The 16,059-nt window shown below is 39.1% G+C and overlaps 1 protein-coding gene and 1 long non-coding RNA gene across 2 annotated transcripts; one reads left to right on the forward strand and one right to left on the reverse strand.

Annotated features, from left to right (window-relative positions):
* Positions 1-1,471: 1,471 nt before the first annotated feature.
* Positions 1,472-2,561, reverse strand: LOC108058840 (uncharacterized). Its single transcript, XM_017143795.3, has 2 exons — positions 1,985-2,561; positions 1,472-1,788 (listed from the first exon to the last, which is right to left on the reverse strand). The coding sequence occupies exons 1-2, from the start codon at positions 2,427-2,429 to the stop codon at positions 1,634-1,636; spliced, it is 600 nt and encodes a 199-aa protein (XP_016999284.2). The 5' UTR covers positions 2,430-2,561; the 3' UTR covers positions 1,472-1,633.
* A 2,829-nt stretch (positions 2,562-5,390) lies between these two features.
* Positions 5,391-9,179, forward strand: LOC138912830 (uncharacterized). Its single transcript, XR_011418389.1, has 3 exons — positions 5,391-5,524; positions 8,584-8,911; positions 9,011-9,179. It is a non-coding gene; the product is annotated as an uncharacterized lncRNA (long non-coding RNA).
* The last annotated feature ends 6,880 nt before the right edge of the window (positions 9,180-16,059 follow it).

The following is a 16,059-nucleotide window of genomic DNA, read 5'->3' on the forward strand; positions in this document are numbered from 1 at the left end:
CTAGGCTTAAGTTTAAAACAAAATCAATTAAGTAAACAAAAATGGAAAACAATTATTAAACAATGAAATTATTTTTACCTGTGTATTTTAATTAGCATAAATTGTGTAAACAACAAAACCTACGATTACAAAGACGTTTTCTAGTAATTATCAACACCAACATAAAACACACACACTACACCCCCAACATGCATATCTTTTAAGTAGTTTCGATTTCATTTAGTATTCTATTATTTGTGTAATAAACCGAACTTATTTGCAAATCTGATTATTTTTCATTATTTCATTTCATTCTATTCCGTATCCTATCGCTCAGACCCCCGAGATCCCGATCCCACGTAGATCATCCATATCTATATATCACGCAAGTGCACGCTGTAAATAAGGAACCGCTTACAATCATTTTCTAGAAATCGATATTATCGTGCTTGCCGAGTTTTTCCTAGCTAAGGTTTCAGTTGCCACACACAGTCTCTCATTCATTTCCCGGGAAATCCAAGTCCCCGGGCGCCAATAAAAGCAAATAATTATAGCAATAATTAAGTGTAAAGCACAACAAATGTTTAATGATTAAAGAAAACCAAAAAAAAACCAACTCGAAACATTTACCGCAACAATTGACAACAAGCATTCATAGCAAAAAGAAAACAAAAAACAAGAAAAAAATATATATGGATTAAAAACCAAAATGGGAACAGTTTTTTAATAAACCAAACTCAGTTTACGAGTTGAAAATTTTCTAAATAACGATTAGCTTAAACTAAGGACAAAGACGAACCACAATTCACTTGGAAATGGAGTTGAGGAAAGCGAGCGACTAAAAGTTATACACACGTTCATTGTAAAGTTAATTAAGGGCAAGTTCAAGGCTTGGAAACTAATTAAAGATTAAACCAACAAAATAAAAAAGCCGAAAAACCACAAAAAGTAAAAGGAAAATACAAACAAAAAAGTGCATTAAGCGTTGACGAGGAAAACCATTTACTAGCCTAGCCTAAAAAGTATGCAATTATTAAGTTAAATTAGTTTGGAGGATCCGATCAATGAGACGATCCCAAAAAAAATTCCGAAAAACGATGGAAGAGGAGCAATTTGAAATGCAGACAGACATTTGTTTATAAAACAAATGAGCGCATGTTATAGACACCATACACACTATATATATACATATATATATATGTATCGAGATTGGGTACGAGAACATGAATGTCAAAATCTAGCTACAGAATTGCATATTATATATATTATATACAATTAAATATTATATAATGGGCAAAAACAAAATGTTGTTGTAGTAAAATTACAATTAAGTTTTGTTTTGCTACCAAGTCAGAAACGAAACAAGAGCAAAATCGATGAGCAAATAGCAAAGGTCAAAAATGGGTCAAATTTTAAATGTGCAAAGCAAACACGACAAAAAAAAAGAGAGAACAATTGAAACAAACGAAATGCAATTTTTTGTATTTTCTTTACAGATTATAGATTTGTTTGGCAAGCAGGCGATAACAAATACAAACTAAAAAACCATTTTTCAAATAAAACTAACATCAAATTCAAAACATAACGTGGTTTTCTTATGAGTAGTGAACATGAGATATTTTGGTTATGGTATCCCGAACTTGGTATCTTCGCACTAGGAAGCCTTTACCAAAGGAATGGAGCGATCGACGATCTTATAATAATCGCACAATATAGTGGCGAACTCTTGACCTCCAGCATGGCTGCAAATCCTCCAGCTATCCATCAATAACTTCAGCTCGTTGGCGTTGCTTATTTTCTCCAGATCATCTGCAAGATACATTTGGGAGAAGTTTTACGATTATTATAGGATTATATTGTATCGGAATATATATGTTTTTTAAGTTTTTTCTTTCAAGTTTTGTTATATATTTCTTAAAATTATCTCAAAGTTATAACGTTTCAAAACCAAAATGTATTGAAAGAATTTGAGGGTTTTTAGTCCTGAGCCCGATGCCGTACTTACTGACAACCACCTCCTTGACCTCCCACTCTGCATCATATCGCTGGCTCAGGAACTGTAGGGCCTCCAGAAGTTGATAACTCATGATCTTGGGGCTGATCTGGTGTTGAGAAATGATTTCGTCATCCATCCAGAGGGTCAAACGATTCAACATCCGCGCAGTGTTGTCCCTAATCTCGGTTAGCTTTTCCAAGATTTTGTTCATTGTTGTCAGAGGACTCTGAAGACGCAGATACAGATTACTGATCCTCTTCTCCGTGGCTTGAATCCGTGATCGCGATTCGGCATTGTTCAGGAGGTTTTCGGTGGAGAAAAGCCTAAGGTTTATTTTCTTAACCCTTTGCAGGGTCACTTGACCCATTTGAATGCTCTTTTGCCACAGCTCCGCATCCTTGCACACCTGCTGGGCCATGATTATCATCTCTACTTTAACCTTCGTAATGTCCATGGCAAAAATCGATCAATTGAAATTGAAATGAAGGGAAATGAAAACGAAAGACGTAAATTAGAAGTTCCAGGGTTGTCTAGGCACTCTTTCAAGAAACTTATCCAGGGCTGAAATTTCGATGGTCAAAGCCGATAGTTTTCGATAATCGAAGCGCATTGCGTAATGGCGGTCGTTGAAGGTCGGAGGAAGTATTAGGATTGCGGTTTTCAGGTATCACGAGTGAATTTATGCAACTGACGCTATCCGTGGGCATCTAGGACCTTGAAGATCTGGCGTTGAAGCGGAGGACGACCTTCCTTTTTGTGGCGGCCTCAACCATTTTGTAATCGGCCCTACAAATGGTAAATGTAACTATTTTGTAACGGAACATCGATCTTTATCTTCCGCGATATTATTATTTGGGGCAAGACTGACAATTTAATTTTAATAAATTATTTTCTAGATTTTTATTGACATTTCTAAAACAAAAATCGTTATATAAGCATGTTTTTAGAAAGCATTCAATATTTATTGAATAGGCAGCAATTTTTAAACGGTATTTGAAAAAAATAGCCAAATTAAATAATATAACTCTTCTTTTCGGATTTTCTAAATAATTAGACATTAATATATTTTTGATTTCTTTCTAGTTTTTTTTTTTTTGGTCTTTTAAATATTTTTGCTACCCATTCCTTTTCCAGCTTCTTAATTTCTCTCCCTCTTCGATTGCATTGCGTGCTAAATTGATCAAGTGACCACGATTAAGCAGCCGACTAACTTTAGCCGCATTAATTGCGATCATGTTGGCCCCCCACCCACTCCACCGCCCCCTTTTCCGCTATTTGCAATTAGCTGCGTGACGAAGGCGCAGAAAAAACTAGGAAAAAATTTTCACTCGGTTTATTTTCGGTTGGGTTCGGGGGGCCAGGCGACTTGGATCTGGAGATGGAGCTGGGAGAATGGAGAGTCTGGAGAATGGAGAGTCTGGAGAATGGAGCTGGTGCTGTCAGGCGGCATGAATTACTGTGCGTTGATTGCCTTTAAGGCCTGATTGCAATGGCAACAACAACTTTGGCACAAATTGCTGGCTGCTGTTCTTTATATATATTTCTTTCTTTTTTTAGCGGCATGAGGCAAACGGGTTTTCGGGTGGTTTGTCCCCCAGTTTTTTCCCCCCAATCGACTGCATTAATTATCAACAAATCATTTTTGCAGCACCGAAAGTCACATTTATCAGCGATTATGCATGGACAAAAGAGTCGGAGTCGGGCTCATTGGACATCGGACCATGGACTTCGGATGCTCCACAACTGGCGGGTTCGGGTTGAAAGTGTCGCCCGACATGTGTTGCTGCCTCGGATGCCGCGGATGTGGATGCCATGTGGATCGAGATGGCGATCTTGACGTGGAGTCGCACAAATTTGTCTGAAAAGAGGCGAGTTCACTCAGCGAAACACTTAATTATCTTAAAAGGACTGATTTTATACGTAGCAAATTACCCTAAGGTGTTAAAAAAATGTTTAATTTGTTTAAAAATGTTAGCAACTTTTTATTAGGCAAGTTTATTATTTTATATAATTTTAACTTTCTAACTTTAATTTCTTTGGCTGTCTTATTTTTGTTTAATTTAGATTTATCAGTTCAGAGTTATAAGAACATTAATTCCATAAAACTAATTTTTCACTAGGTGAAATTTAAAACAAAGAACTTTAAATTCGGTTACATATTTATTTAAAATATTTATAATAACATTAAAAAAAAAATTAAGATAAAACAAAAACATGACAGGGAATCTCTTGTAGAGACTATACAAAATTTAAATCATTTATAACATAAATACGAATATTTTTAAAAATTGTTTTCTGTGCTGAATAAAATATGTATAACCGATATTCCAGTTTTTTTGGCTGTGCATTTGGAGGGCTCTCAGCTCAGGGCGTCGGCGACATGACATGGCATTGATAGGCGCAAAAAAAAAATCGATTCGAATCGCCGCCGTCGCAGGCTCGCAATTAAGATATTTTTATGTAAATTAATGGAAACTCTGAAGGGAGCAGTCGGTCTTCGTGGATTTGGAATGGAATGAGAAGAAAAAGAAGCTGGAGCATGCGTGCAACTTACAAATAAGTACAGCGATTGGGTCTCCCAATTGCGCATTTTTAATTGGAAAGCTCAGAGGAGAAGCAAAAGCGCCTGGCTGCCTGCCTGCCAACTGGAGAAGCAAACAAAAAGTGACGCACCGAAAATTTATTGTTCGAAGGCAATTCAAGCGGATCCAAGGCGATCCGATTCGAGGATCCGCATGTCGAATGGCGAGTGCAAACAGCAAAAAGGCCGCAGGCCCATGAAAAACCAACCAAGAAGACTCAGCGCGGCATTGTATTGTTCCCGCATCTCGGGGTCCTCTGTTCTTAATGCTCCTCCGAGCTCTCTTACTTAGGCATTTATGTCTGGCACTTGACACATTTTGTTATGGCATTTTTCAGCTACCGCGCGGACTCCTTCGACTCGCTTGACCCAATCAAAATTCCTGGATCTTGCACTTGAATGCGTTTAATTTGTAAGATTTGCTTTGGGTCGGCTGAGTCGGCCAAGTGTTGAACTTTATGTTCTCCGATGCTTCGGACAGAACATTAACCTTCAGGGTTCTTTATTTAACTGTGGGATATGGCTTCCCGGAAGGGTTTTAAAACATTTCTTAACATAATAAAGCTCTGGACTGATATTAATTATGAGAACACCACTGTTTTCTAAGATAATCTTAAATATTAAATGTATATGTGAAGGTGCCTAAAAAATATTAGCTTATTTTTAAATAATGGTATCTAAAAAATTGTTATCATACCCCTGTTTTTCAAGACAATCTTAATAAAAATTTGCTTATTTTCAAAAAAAGGTATCTACAACTTTTTGGAAAATCTATCATGTACTAAAGTACAAATTTCGTTTTTTTAGAAGCAGATACTTTTATTATACCCATAATTTTCTTGACCATATGCTGAGTACAAACATAAAATTATAATAACCAAGAGAGAGAATATTATTTTAATGACCATAGAATGATATATGACACCCCAGCCAAGTTGCAGCTCCAGGAAATCCAGTAAACCACACAAGTGAGCAGTGAATCCATTTTGCGATTTCCTCCAAAGATCATTTGGATGTTGTTTTCATCCATTTTCCATTACCCGGTTTCGCATTTCCGATCCTCGTCGTCCGGTCCTCTTGCAACCTGCAACCAAACGAGCAGCCCATCATTTCTGCATTATTAATTCCTTTTCTAGCGTAAGCCAACTTATTTGCCTGCTTATCTCCGCCAACATCCTTTTGGTCTGAGCGCACTTAATGGGGAACCGCGGCCAACTATCTGGGGAGTAGGGTGGTCAGTCCAGGGTCTAGATTCTAGATACCACACTGAAAGAAAAAGATAAAATTGCAGTTACAAGTTGTTTAATACGTCCCACTGCCTAAAATTAAAGCTAAAATATTTTTAAATTGTAATGAATGAATAAATTGTAATCATATTGTAAATTTATGAACTCAAATTAAATAAATAAGCAATTAAACAATCTTTGGCTTAACCCAGGATGCGCATTTCCCAACTACCCATGCTAGTACTCTACATACAGAGATTATTTTATTTTTTTTAATAACCCAAAATAACTATTTTAAAGCATTTTTCCCTCTGCAACCTCCAATGCAGCTGCAAACTCCAACTGGCCAGTTGAGATTGTTGTTGCCGGTAGCGTTTTCCGATCGCCGGACAAGCAAAACGAGAGCAGGACGAGTCTAGTCTGCGCGGGGGGACAAGTTGATTTATTCTAATCTGTATAAGCGTTGCTATAATAAAGCAAAAAGGCCCACGAGGAGAGTGGACAATGCTAGCCAGCGGCTTTCGGCCATGTCCGAAGTTAAGGCCAAATTGCCGATTGAAATGGGGGAAAAGAGAGTGAAGGGAACTTGATACTGGATTCAGGTTCAGAGTTTTAGGCTCCAACAAACCCTAACCATTGTGTGCCTGCTGATTCTGCATTGTAATTGGATTTGAGCCGCCGGTGCAGTCGCAGCTGCAGATTCTAATAATGACTCAGCAGCAGCAGAAAGGAAAAAGGAACGTTGTGGAGTTGTGGGTATCCTGTCCCCATTGTTCTTGATTTGGCCCGAGGTCTCCGGCCAAAGCCTTTCACCGGGACTAATGCACTACCCTGCGACCATCGAAATGAAGATGCATGCGCTAATTTATCGACTCGCGACGCGAAGGTAGCTCCAGACATGCAAAATGTCGCCGGCCAAGAATGTTATCTACGCCCAGCGTCTCCGAAAGTGTCGCTCCAACGACAAGAGACGTCGGAGGGGGGACTCAGGTTGGTTGGTGGGTTTGATTGGGGGAATGGGAGTTCGGAGCACAGAGGCGATGATAGCCAGCAAGAGACCCAATGCAAAGGCAGAGGCGTCAATGGGTTCGAGTGGTAGCAGCCGCCAGCAACACCCACTTCGATGCGATGTTCTTATCGCTGGTATACTGTTCCTAACTAAGGATATCTCCACTTTGCTAAAGAACTTGCCTTGAAGCGCCTAAAACTGTTGGTATCTAAGGATTTCATCACCCAAAATAATAAAAAGAACTAGAATTAAAGCTTTACTTATTTTAAGTAAAAGTAAAAGAAAATAAATAGTTTATAAACATAGAATTACTAATTAGTTAAGAATAAATTATTAACAAAATTATTACAATTAAAAGTGCTAATCTAAACAGATGTAAATAAAAAGTAATATTAGGTAAAAGTAAAACAAAATAAATAGATTTTATATATTTTATATATAAAGATATTTAAAATTTTTAAAACACATTAAACAAAGTAATTACTTTTTGGTTACTTGGTTATTACTTATTGGATTTTTATTTTAATACAAAATTATTCCAATTAAAAGTTAGAGTCTAAACAGATGTAAAGTTATGCATTTATGGGCCCTCAAAATGGTATAAACTCCCTAAAGTATCCCTAATTGCACCGATTCCCTCTCCAATTAAAGTGTATTCAAGATTCATCAGATCTCCGCAGTTGGCTGCTCATTGTTTTCGCTGTCTTCGCATTGCGTTTTATTCAAATTTGAACATGGTGCTAACACGCAAGGAGCAGCCAAGTGGGAGGATTGGGATGAGGATGAGGATGAGACGGAGAAGGAGGAGGATGCGGGAGCAGGGGGTTGTGGGCGGTGGCCAAATCACGTAATGCGCCATGCAAACATTGTTAAAACACTTGTGGCCCGAACTCCAAGCCACTTCACTCCATGCCACTCCACTCCACTCCTCGGCCTCTTGCCACTTCACTTGATTTTATTTTCGCGCAAATTTGCATTTTCAATTCTTATTCGCTATCGCAACGTCCTCTGGGAAACAGAGGAAGGAGAAAAACAGCAGCGGCGAGAGGACTCTGCGTTTATTTAAATTTATTTTCCTAGAATGCCACAAGTCGCCATCTCAGTCGCATCGATGTGCAATTTGTTTGTCGCCCCGGCGAAGACTCCGAAAACTGCATCCGCTCCCTGCCAGCCAGTCTGACTTCTGTGGGCCTCAGTCTGAGTCTGAGTCTGTCTATATGTCTGGAGATCCGACTTTCAGGACTGACTTTCCTGCCAGTAGAGTAGCCTCAGCCCCACAGCCACGCCGTCCAACTGCGTCTGCGTATGAAAATTAATTGTTGCCACTCGTGACGACGGCGACATCAGCAAAAGCAGAGGCAGTGGCAGCAGCACAAACATCACACTCAGAAAAGTACCTACTTTCTAAATATTTCAGAATTTTTAAATAAGTTTAAAATTGCTTGAAGTAGATGATCCTTATCGATCTATATTTTTCACGCATTTAACCAAGCTTTAATGTTTTTAAATCGATAATTTTAGAATTGGGAGAATATGTAAAAAAAATAGATTTTAATAGAATATTTTTACATACCAAACGAATGTCTACATTTCTGAGAAATAACATTTTCTTGGTGTTAAATAAGAAGAAACAAAAAGGTAAAAAGTATTTGTTAAATATACCAAAAACACTTGGTACTTTGCCTCAGAAAAACTTGTAAATATCTTTAAACTTTGAAAAGTTCCATATATTTTTAGTTCAATATAAAATTTAAAAATATTCTCTAATAAAATTCGTCCTATTTTCTTTCAGTGCCGAGGACAAACAGCCATATGAACAGCAGCGACGGCTACGCTGCAAATCGCAAGTTGCAAGTGGGCGGCAATGGGGCGCATATCGTTTAGATTTATGGACCGCTCTCGTCGTACCGCCGCGTGTCGCGTGATAAGTCTATAAAATGTACGTTACATTTGTACGTGCAAATGGCAGTGGGACGATTTGCATATTTGCGAAAGTTTTTCACCCATGGCATCGGCGTAGGACTTTCATTATGCCCTCGTCGCGCTGCCAAGAAAACTGCTTTAAAGTCTGCACTTCTGTTGGTGAAAGGTGGTCGCAGGTTCCCAGTTTTCTGGACAAGGTGGGGACACTTCACTTCCCTGGGCCTTTCGACTCCTTTGGTAGACGTGGGCTGACCCATCGGCACATTAACTGTGTTAATTGTATTTTATATTACCAGGTCCCCGGTGAAAGGCTCGAAAGTTTTGTCACTGCCCCGAGGTTGGGTTTTCAGTAGACAATCTTATGGCACATTTTAGTCGAAAGGAGATTTATGGATTTGTTGATTTAATAATTACTAATGGATTGACTTCTTTTTTATATGCGCTGAATAGTAAAAAGCAACCATCCCATAAAATCGATATATTTCAACAACATTTACAATTGTTAAAATGTCATTAAAATATGCGTAATTGGCCAGTTGGTGTTTGCAGCTCTATTAGAGACTGCAGAGGGATAAATGTATTGTTACAAATTTTAATTATTAACATAACAAAATAGTCTTTGTATGTAAAAAACTAGAATGAGTAGTTGGAAAATACGGATCTTAGGCTAAGCAAAAAGAAAGACAATAATTATTAATTTGGTTTTATAAATTGACAATATGATTAAGATGTTATATTTTTAAGATTTTAAGATTAAAACAACGTTTAATTTACCTAAACAATTTTTAAAAGCGTTTTCAATTGTTTATTAAATGAGTTGTTGTTCCTTTAATTCAAATATAATATTTCCTGAATTACAATTATAATAATTACAAATAGACCATAATAAAATTAAAGATATAACTATTACTTAAATTTCCTTTTTATACATGCTTATTGAAGGACATTTCTAGATTATAGCTCAAATGTTGAACGATTGTTGAACTAATTCCCCTGCCAACATAGATCTGCACTACAAAGCCTCGATTTCTCATCCCCAGACGTTTGCCATCCGAAAGGTGGAAGTGCATAATCTGTGCACAAATCTATTCAACAGATTGTCAGAGTCTCTTCCCCTCCGTTTACTGATAGTTTACCATAGATATAGATCCCATTCCCCGGGCCTTTAACTTCATTGTTCAGTTCTTTTGGCTCCTCAAGCGCAGCGCTTTGTTCAATCAATTTTTGCTTGATTTACAATTTCAAGTTGATGACATTTCACCAGCAGCAGGAACAGTAGAAGGAGCAGTATCACTCGGTTTGTCAGTCCGAAGTGGACGGGGAATCCAGGCGAGGGTTCAGCTCCAGAGTGCTCCTCGTGACACATTGCTCCATTAATTTGATGGATTGTAAAGTTTTCCGCTTCACTGACTCGGAGCATGAGCGACACAGGCGAAAAAACAAAAAAAAAGCAAGCAAAATAGCAAGGAAAAACTGCAAGAAAAAGGAAAATTAAAGCACATATCGGCGATGGGGGAGAGTTGTCAGCGGTGAATGTTGTAAATTTATGCCTGCCCAAGTTGACGCTTCACTGAATTTCTGTGTTAAATTGTCACCAGCAACGAGGATGATGATGAGGCCTCGGATGGAGATATGGAAAACGTTGGAGGCACCGCCAATGTCCAGGATCGCTGAAAGGACCTCATTTGCATTGTGGACACGGCCAGTGAATTTTTTCCACGCCTCAGTTCATCTGAAGTTTTTTAACCAAATTGGGGCAACCGCTGGGCTCCGCAGCTTGTTTTTGGGGCTCAGTGTGAGTGGGGCTGGTTGAGCAATTTTTGGCTCCATCCCAAGCCGAAAGGGTTTATGGCGACACCAAGTGAAATGATGGGAAACAGGGGACTACAGCTGTTTGGGGATCATTTATGGGGGCCACAGATTTTATTACTTCGAAAAAGATTTCCCAAAAAATATCCAAAAGGTTCTATAAAGTTTGTTTATTTATTTTTGAGATTATTTTTAATTAGGAGTATTTAATGTGAATTTTCATAATAAGTAAATGATTAGCATTAAAGTAAATATTATTGTAATATTAGAAAACTAAAAAAATAGTTTAAAAATACATTTTTGTGAGTTTTGACTGAATATCTTATAAATAAAAATAAAACACCAAAAAATGTGTCAGAGGTGAAAATCTCAACATTTATTTCTTGTTGCAAAATTTCAATATGGAAAGTGTGTTGGTAACAGCATGAATATAAGAGGCTCTCTCTTTCCGTTGCGAAATACCTTGAATAAATGCAAATACTCTTCCCTTTTAAAGTATTTATGCCTTTACGGCTTCGTACCGTTTTGTTAGCGTTTAAAAACGCTTTAAAATGCAACATGCTTGGCGAGCAAAGCGTTTCCCCAGCGATTTGCTGGCGATTTGCAAGCGTTTATGGCGAACGCTTTGTTCTGCTGCTCAGCCTACTGCCAACTAAATATGACAAGCCCACATTTGGCCAATGGAAATGGAGAATGGAGATGGAGATGGTCGCCTCCCAAAGTCAAAACCAGATCGCTGCGATAGGCGATTTTTGCATAAAATGCAAAATGCGACGTCGTTGGCGGAAATGCGTTTAGAGTCGTCCTTTGAGGCGGAGTTGCTGCTGCTGCTGCCGATGTTGCTGCTGCACTGGCAACATGCAATGCCAACACGTTGCCACCGGGTTGCGTTGTTTTTGCAGCAAGGGCTTTGTTTAATTGCGACTTTTGCAGCAGCTCTGCAGTTTTGCCGGGCTGGCTTCCTTTTACGATTTCCCTCGAACCGAACCCCTTTTGCCCCCTTGCCCCCCTGCCGCCTGTGAGCTGCATGAATTGTCCCTGGAGGCATATGCACCATACTACCGACTGCAATTGAGAATCGGAGCACGCTTCAAGTTTTTGGCCTGGGCTCGCTGGCTGGGCCTCAGAAATTCCTATGCCCATGTGCAATGCCCAGTTCCTGTTGCCTTTCCACGCACAATGCGCGCATAATAATGAGGCAAGGAGCAGGAGGTTGGAGGACCAGGAGTAGCAGGAACCGAAGGGAGGATCAGGCGATGGAGCATGGGCATTAAACCGGTTTGACCTGTCTAACACCCCAGTTGCCCCTTGGGCCCTCTGCCCCTCTAAAAACCCTCTCAAAGGATCCGTTCCATTTCTTTGGTTTGCATTTTGTCATATCAAGTGATTAATGGCTGATTTTCCTGATTTCCCTCTACCTTTCTAACAACTTGTCCAGATTGACCCCCATTGGGAGGCATTAGAATGCCATTTGTCTAGTTTTGACTCGGGGGCGGAGGCGGATGCCTTTTGCCTCAGCTAATCAAATAAAAGGAAATTCTTGTTTGTCTTTGGGGCAGAGCTAAAAAATGGTTATCCATTTGTTGATTTAAAAATATATAAAAAAATTAATCATTTAAATTTATTTCTATACATTTTCTTTAAAGAGTTTTTTGGGGTCATCACTTATTTTTGGTGCTAATTAATTTTAATGTTAGTATTATTTTTTACCGTGCCCTAATGATTCGTCCTTTGTTGAGCAACCGTTTCCCTTGAGCAACCGCATATGGCCACTCTTGATTTAAGCTGATTCTTTTTTCGGTTGGCCCAAACTTTGTCCCAGTTATCCAGCGACACCCCCTCCCAATCCCCCTCCCCACCCTTTGAGTGTTGGCCAACTGCTTACCACAACAAAGGCCGAGCAGGCAAACGAACTGAAAGTCCCGGCAAGAAGTTCTTTTAAAATCGCGCACGAGTGAGCAGAGGTAGGAACCCTCTTTCAGCCTCCCTTTGGCCCTCCCCCTTTTTGGGTGCATATGCAACCGCGCCCGCTTTCTAACGCACTGAAAGAAAGTTTGATTTCTAAGCATTACAATTTTTTTTAAAATTATTTAAATTTTCTAAAAGATTATTTTTTTTAATTTTAATACTAGTTTTTTTTTTAATTAGGTATCACAACTGTAAATATTTGATATTATACAGGTCTATAATAATTATGAAACATTTTTATACCCTTGTAGAGGGTATTATAATTTCAGTCAGATGTTTGCAAAGCAGTGAAGGAGACGTTTCCGACCACATAAAGTATATATATTCTTGATCAGCACCAATAGCCGAGTCTATCTAGCCATGTCCGTCTGTCCGTCTGTCCGTCTGTCCGTCTGTCCGTCTGTCCGTTTCTATGCGAACTAGTCTCTCAGTTTTAAAGCTATCGCGATGAAACTTTCCCGAAGGTCTTCTTTCTATTGCAGGTAGTACATATGTCGGAGCCAGCCGGATCGGACCACTATATCTTAAGGCTCCCAAACAAATATAAGAAAATTCATTTTAACTTTGTAGGAAGTAGGCGTTTTGATTCTTGACTACTTAAAAACAAAATTGAAATAAATCGAAACGCTGAATCTGGAATCCCTGGAACTGCACCGAGTGAGTATTCTTTTATCTACAAGGGTATATAAGCTTCGGCTGGCCGAAGGTAGCTTCCTTTCTTGTTAAAGGTAATTTTAAAGAACCAAACTCTATAAAAGAAAATATAACTTCTTAAAGAATATAAAAAAAAGTAGATAAAAAAGACTAATACCTAACTATGTAATTTCATTTTTTAATTTGTAATTAATTTTTTTTTGGTCAAACCGAAAAGCTAAGAAAATGAATTCTTTCCAAGGCAATTTCTATAAAAATTATGGAATTGTTTCCGGTACATGTCAACGGTTTTGTGTTAGCCGCAGGTTTTTTGGGCTTTAGCTCCAGCATCAGCTCTCTCTTTCTTGGCCCGCTCTCTCCTGGCGGCTTTCGTGCAATGCATTTCTATTGTTCTTGGCCGTAGAGAACCAAACTGCCAACGGGATAAAGAAATTACAAAGGCAAAAACAATAAGAGAAGGCGGAGAAGGATTTCGGTGGGGTTTCGGGTGGGGGGCTTTTGGTTTTGGCCAAAACAAAGGCCGCACTCCTGTTGGCCACTCCTCGAAAACGTAACGAAGTCGCCGCTGTCGTCGTCGCTGAAGTTTGCTGTTGTTGCCACAAAATGAGCGCTTTATACCTACTTAGATCGCTATAAATTTGGCTTAAGGCAAGAAAAGTGTTGCCGCTGCATTGTGGCACAGTGGGCCAGGTCGTTCGAGTACAATGGGCCGGTTGTCAACGCGGATTAGCGCTGCACATCTGAGCATCTAGCTCGACTTATTCCAAAATCACTGAGCCGACTACATCAATTAGGCTCTTATTGGATTGTAAACTTTTTCAATATGCAGTTGAAGCTTTTGGGATCGATGGAAAAATATTTGGCAGAGAATTAAAATATTCAGCTAAACTTAATCCACTGAATTTTAGGGAATTATAAAAACTTATTTCTGATATTTTTGATATTTTTTACTTCAAATGCAAGCGTTAATAAAAAGTGATATCTTTGAACTAAATAAATAAATTAATTTGATTTTAATTTGTAAACTTTTTTCAAACAAACTTTTTTCTTTGCTGTTGTAATATGAATGGTATCTTACTTTGAATTGCGAACGCCTTACTTTTTAAACTAAAACTACTGAATATTTAATTAAGTTTTTCGAGGCCACCCTCAGCAATTTATATGCATATCCTGCTGGAAAACAATCTCGGTATTTCATGGCAGCTTGTAAAAACGGTTAGCAGTAAAGAAAGCAATCGAGTAATAAAAAATGCGCTGCAATAATAGTTTCTTTTACTAGCACATAATCTCAGTTATATCACAAGGAAAATTTACAATCCAATCACTTGTTGGCCACTGTGCCGGCCAAACTCTCGTTCCAGAGCTCCGCTCCGGAGTTTTAGCCTCGTTGCCGTTAGTGGAGTTTAGACGCCGCCGCGAGTCCGCATGATTTATGCGATTATTCTTTTGCGCAGCGCCCAACTTTATTGTTTTATGCTTTTGTGGCCAGCGACAGACCGACCGTCCGTCGCTCCGGCCTTTTGACGCTCTGCCGTGTCTGCCGTTCTGGCAATCCGCTGGATCGCTGGAGCTCCGAAACTTGCAACTGCAACTGCACTCGTATCTGGCCAAATCGCCGGCGGCTCTGATTCCAGCTTCCCGCTCCCCAAAGATTGTGTGCAACTGCACTCGGCAAATATGACAGGAATTTGTGCTAAAATATTTATAAATTAAGCAGATTTTCGGCAAAAAAACAAAGTTAAGGAAAAAAATTGTTTTACTGTAGGTTTTAAATTTTAAAAACATTACACATTACATTACAATGAAACAATTTTTATTGTAAAATGTTATTTTTTAAATATTTAAAAAACAATATTGTAATAGCCAAAACCTGTGTTTTCATTTTATTTTATAAAAATCTTTTTTGATACTCTTATGGAAGGAATATGATTTTGTAGGTTAGACTTAAAAAAAAAGAGTTGTTTCTTAGAAAGCAATGGTAAAGCTTTAAAAATTCCAAAAATTCCAAAAACATTGTAAGAAATTTTCTAGCTGGTCTTAAAATAAAATAATTAAAACTAGAGCTTTTATTTTTTTTAGTGTAAGGAGGGGAGCAGATTTGAGGCTGGCAATTATTGGGCGATGGAGCATATGCGGCCAGAACGCAGTGCAGCTGGGGCAACATTGAGGCATTGAGGAATCGGAGCATCGGGGCATCGAAGGGGTATCGGAGGTATCGAGGCATGCGCCGCGACTCGCTGCTTCGGGTTAATGTCTTGTTGGTTATTGCCACGTCTGTTTTGCACTTGGCTGCCATGGGCCCATTTGTAATTTGGCACTAACGGGTCTGTTGATCCCATAAATTGCACTGCCACATGCAGCCGCGATTACCTACCTACCTACAGACCAAGTTCGAGCCAGTCCGCGTAAATGGCTTATCACTATCTGGCCATGTGGCCATATGATTTCGTCCTAGACCAACGGGTAGGGTTCAGTTCATTAAGGGGCGTTGCATTGTAATAACTGTCAGATCCGCTTAACGAACCACCGGCATTCGGAAACGCATAAACCTGCAATTTCTACCGATTCTATGCCTGCAATTAGAGGCGTCAACCTTGGGCATGCAAATTATCGCGAAAACTCATTCGGAGTTCGAGCTACATTTTCAATTATCGGTGCTCTTTTTGGTCCGGTTTTCTCGCCATCACCGTAAATGTCCAAAGTGAATTGCACTCTAGCTATTTTCTATATATGAATTACTCTCGACCATAAAACCACACAGCAATTATCGGCAGTTTCCGACTAACCACCGCACTGTAGACTTGCTCATAACATTTTTTCTTTCTTAGCTGCCAGCCAATTTGAGTTGGCTTAGCCTTTGGCTCGGTTTCACCGGCTTTGGTCTATTTTTGGTAACTTGTCCAAACAGGCGGCT

Source organism: Drosophila takahashii, chromosome 3L, assembly GCF_030179915.1.
Source record: "Drosophila takahashii strain IR98-3 E-12201 chromosome 3L, DtakHiC1v2, whole genome shotgun sequence".
NCBI classification, from domain to species: Eukaryota; Metazoa; Arthropoda; class Insecta; order Diptera; family Drosophilidae; genus Drosophila; species Drosophila takahashii.

Bases quoted from the DNA above. Each gene is read 5' to 3' on its own strand.
- LOC108058840 (XM_017143795.3), bottom strand. From the start codon at position 2,429: ATGGACATTACGAAGGTTAAAGTAGAGATGATAATCATGGCCCAGCAG. The intron at 1,789-1,984 runs GTAAGTACGGCA...TGTATCTTGCAG, and splicing joins GGTCAAGGAGGTGGTTGTCA to ATGATCTGGAGAAAATAAGC.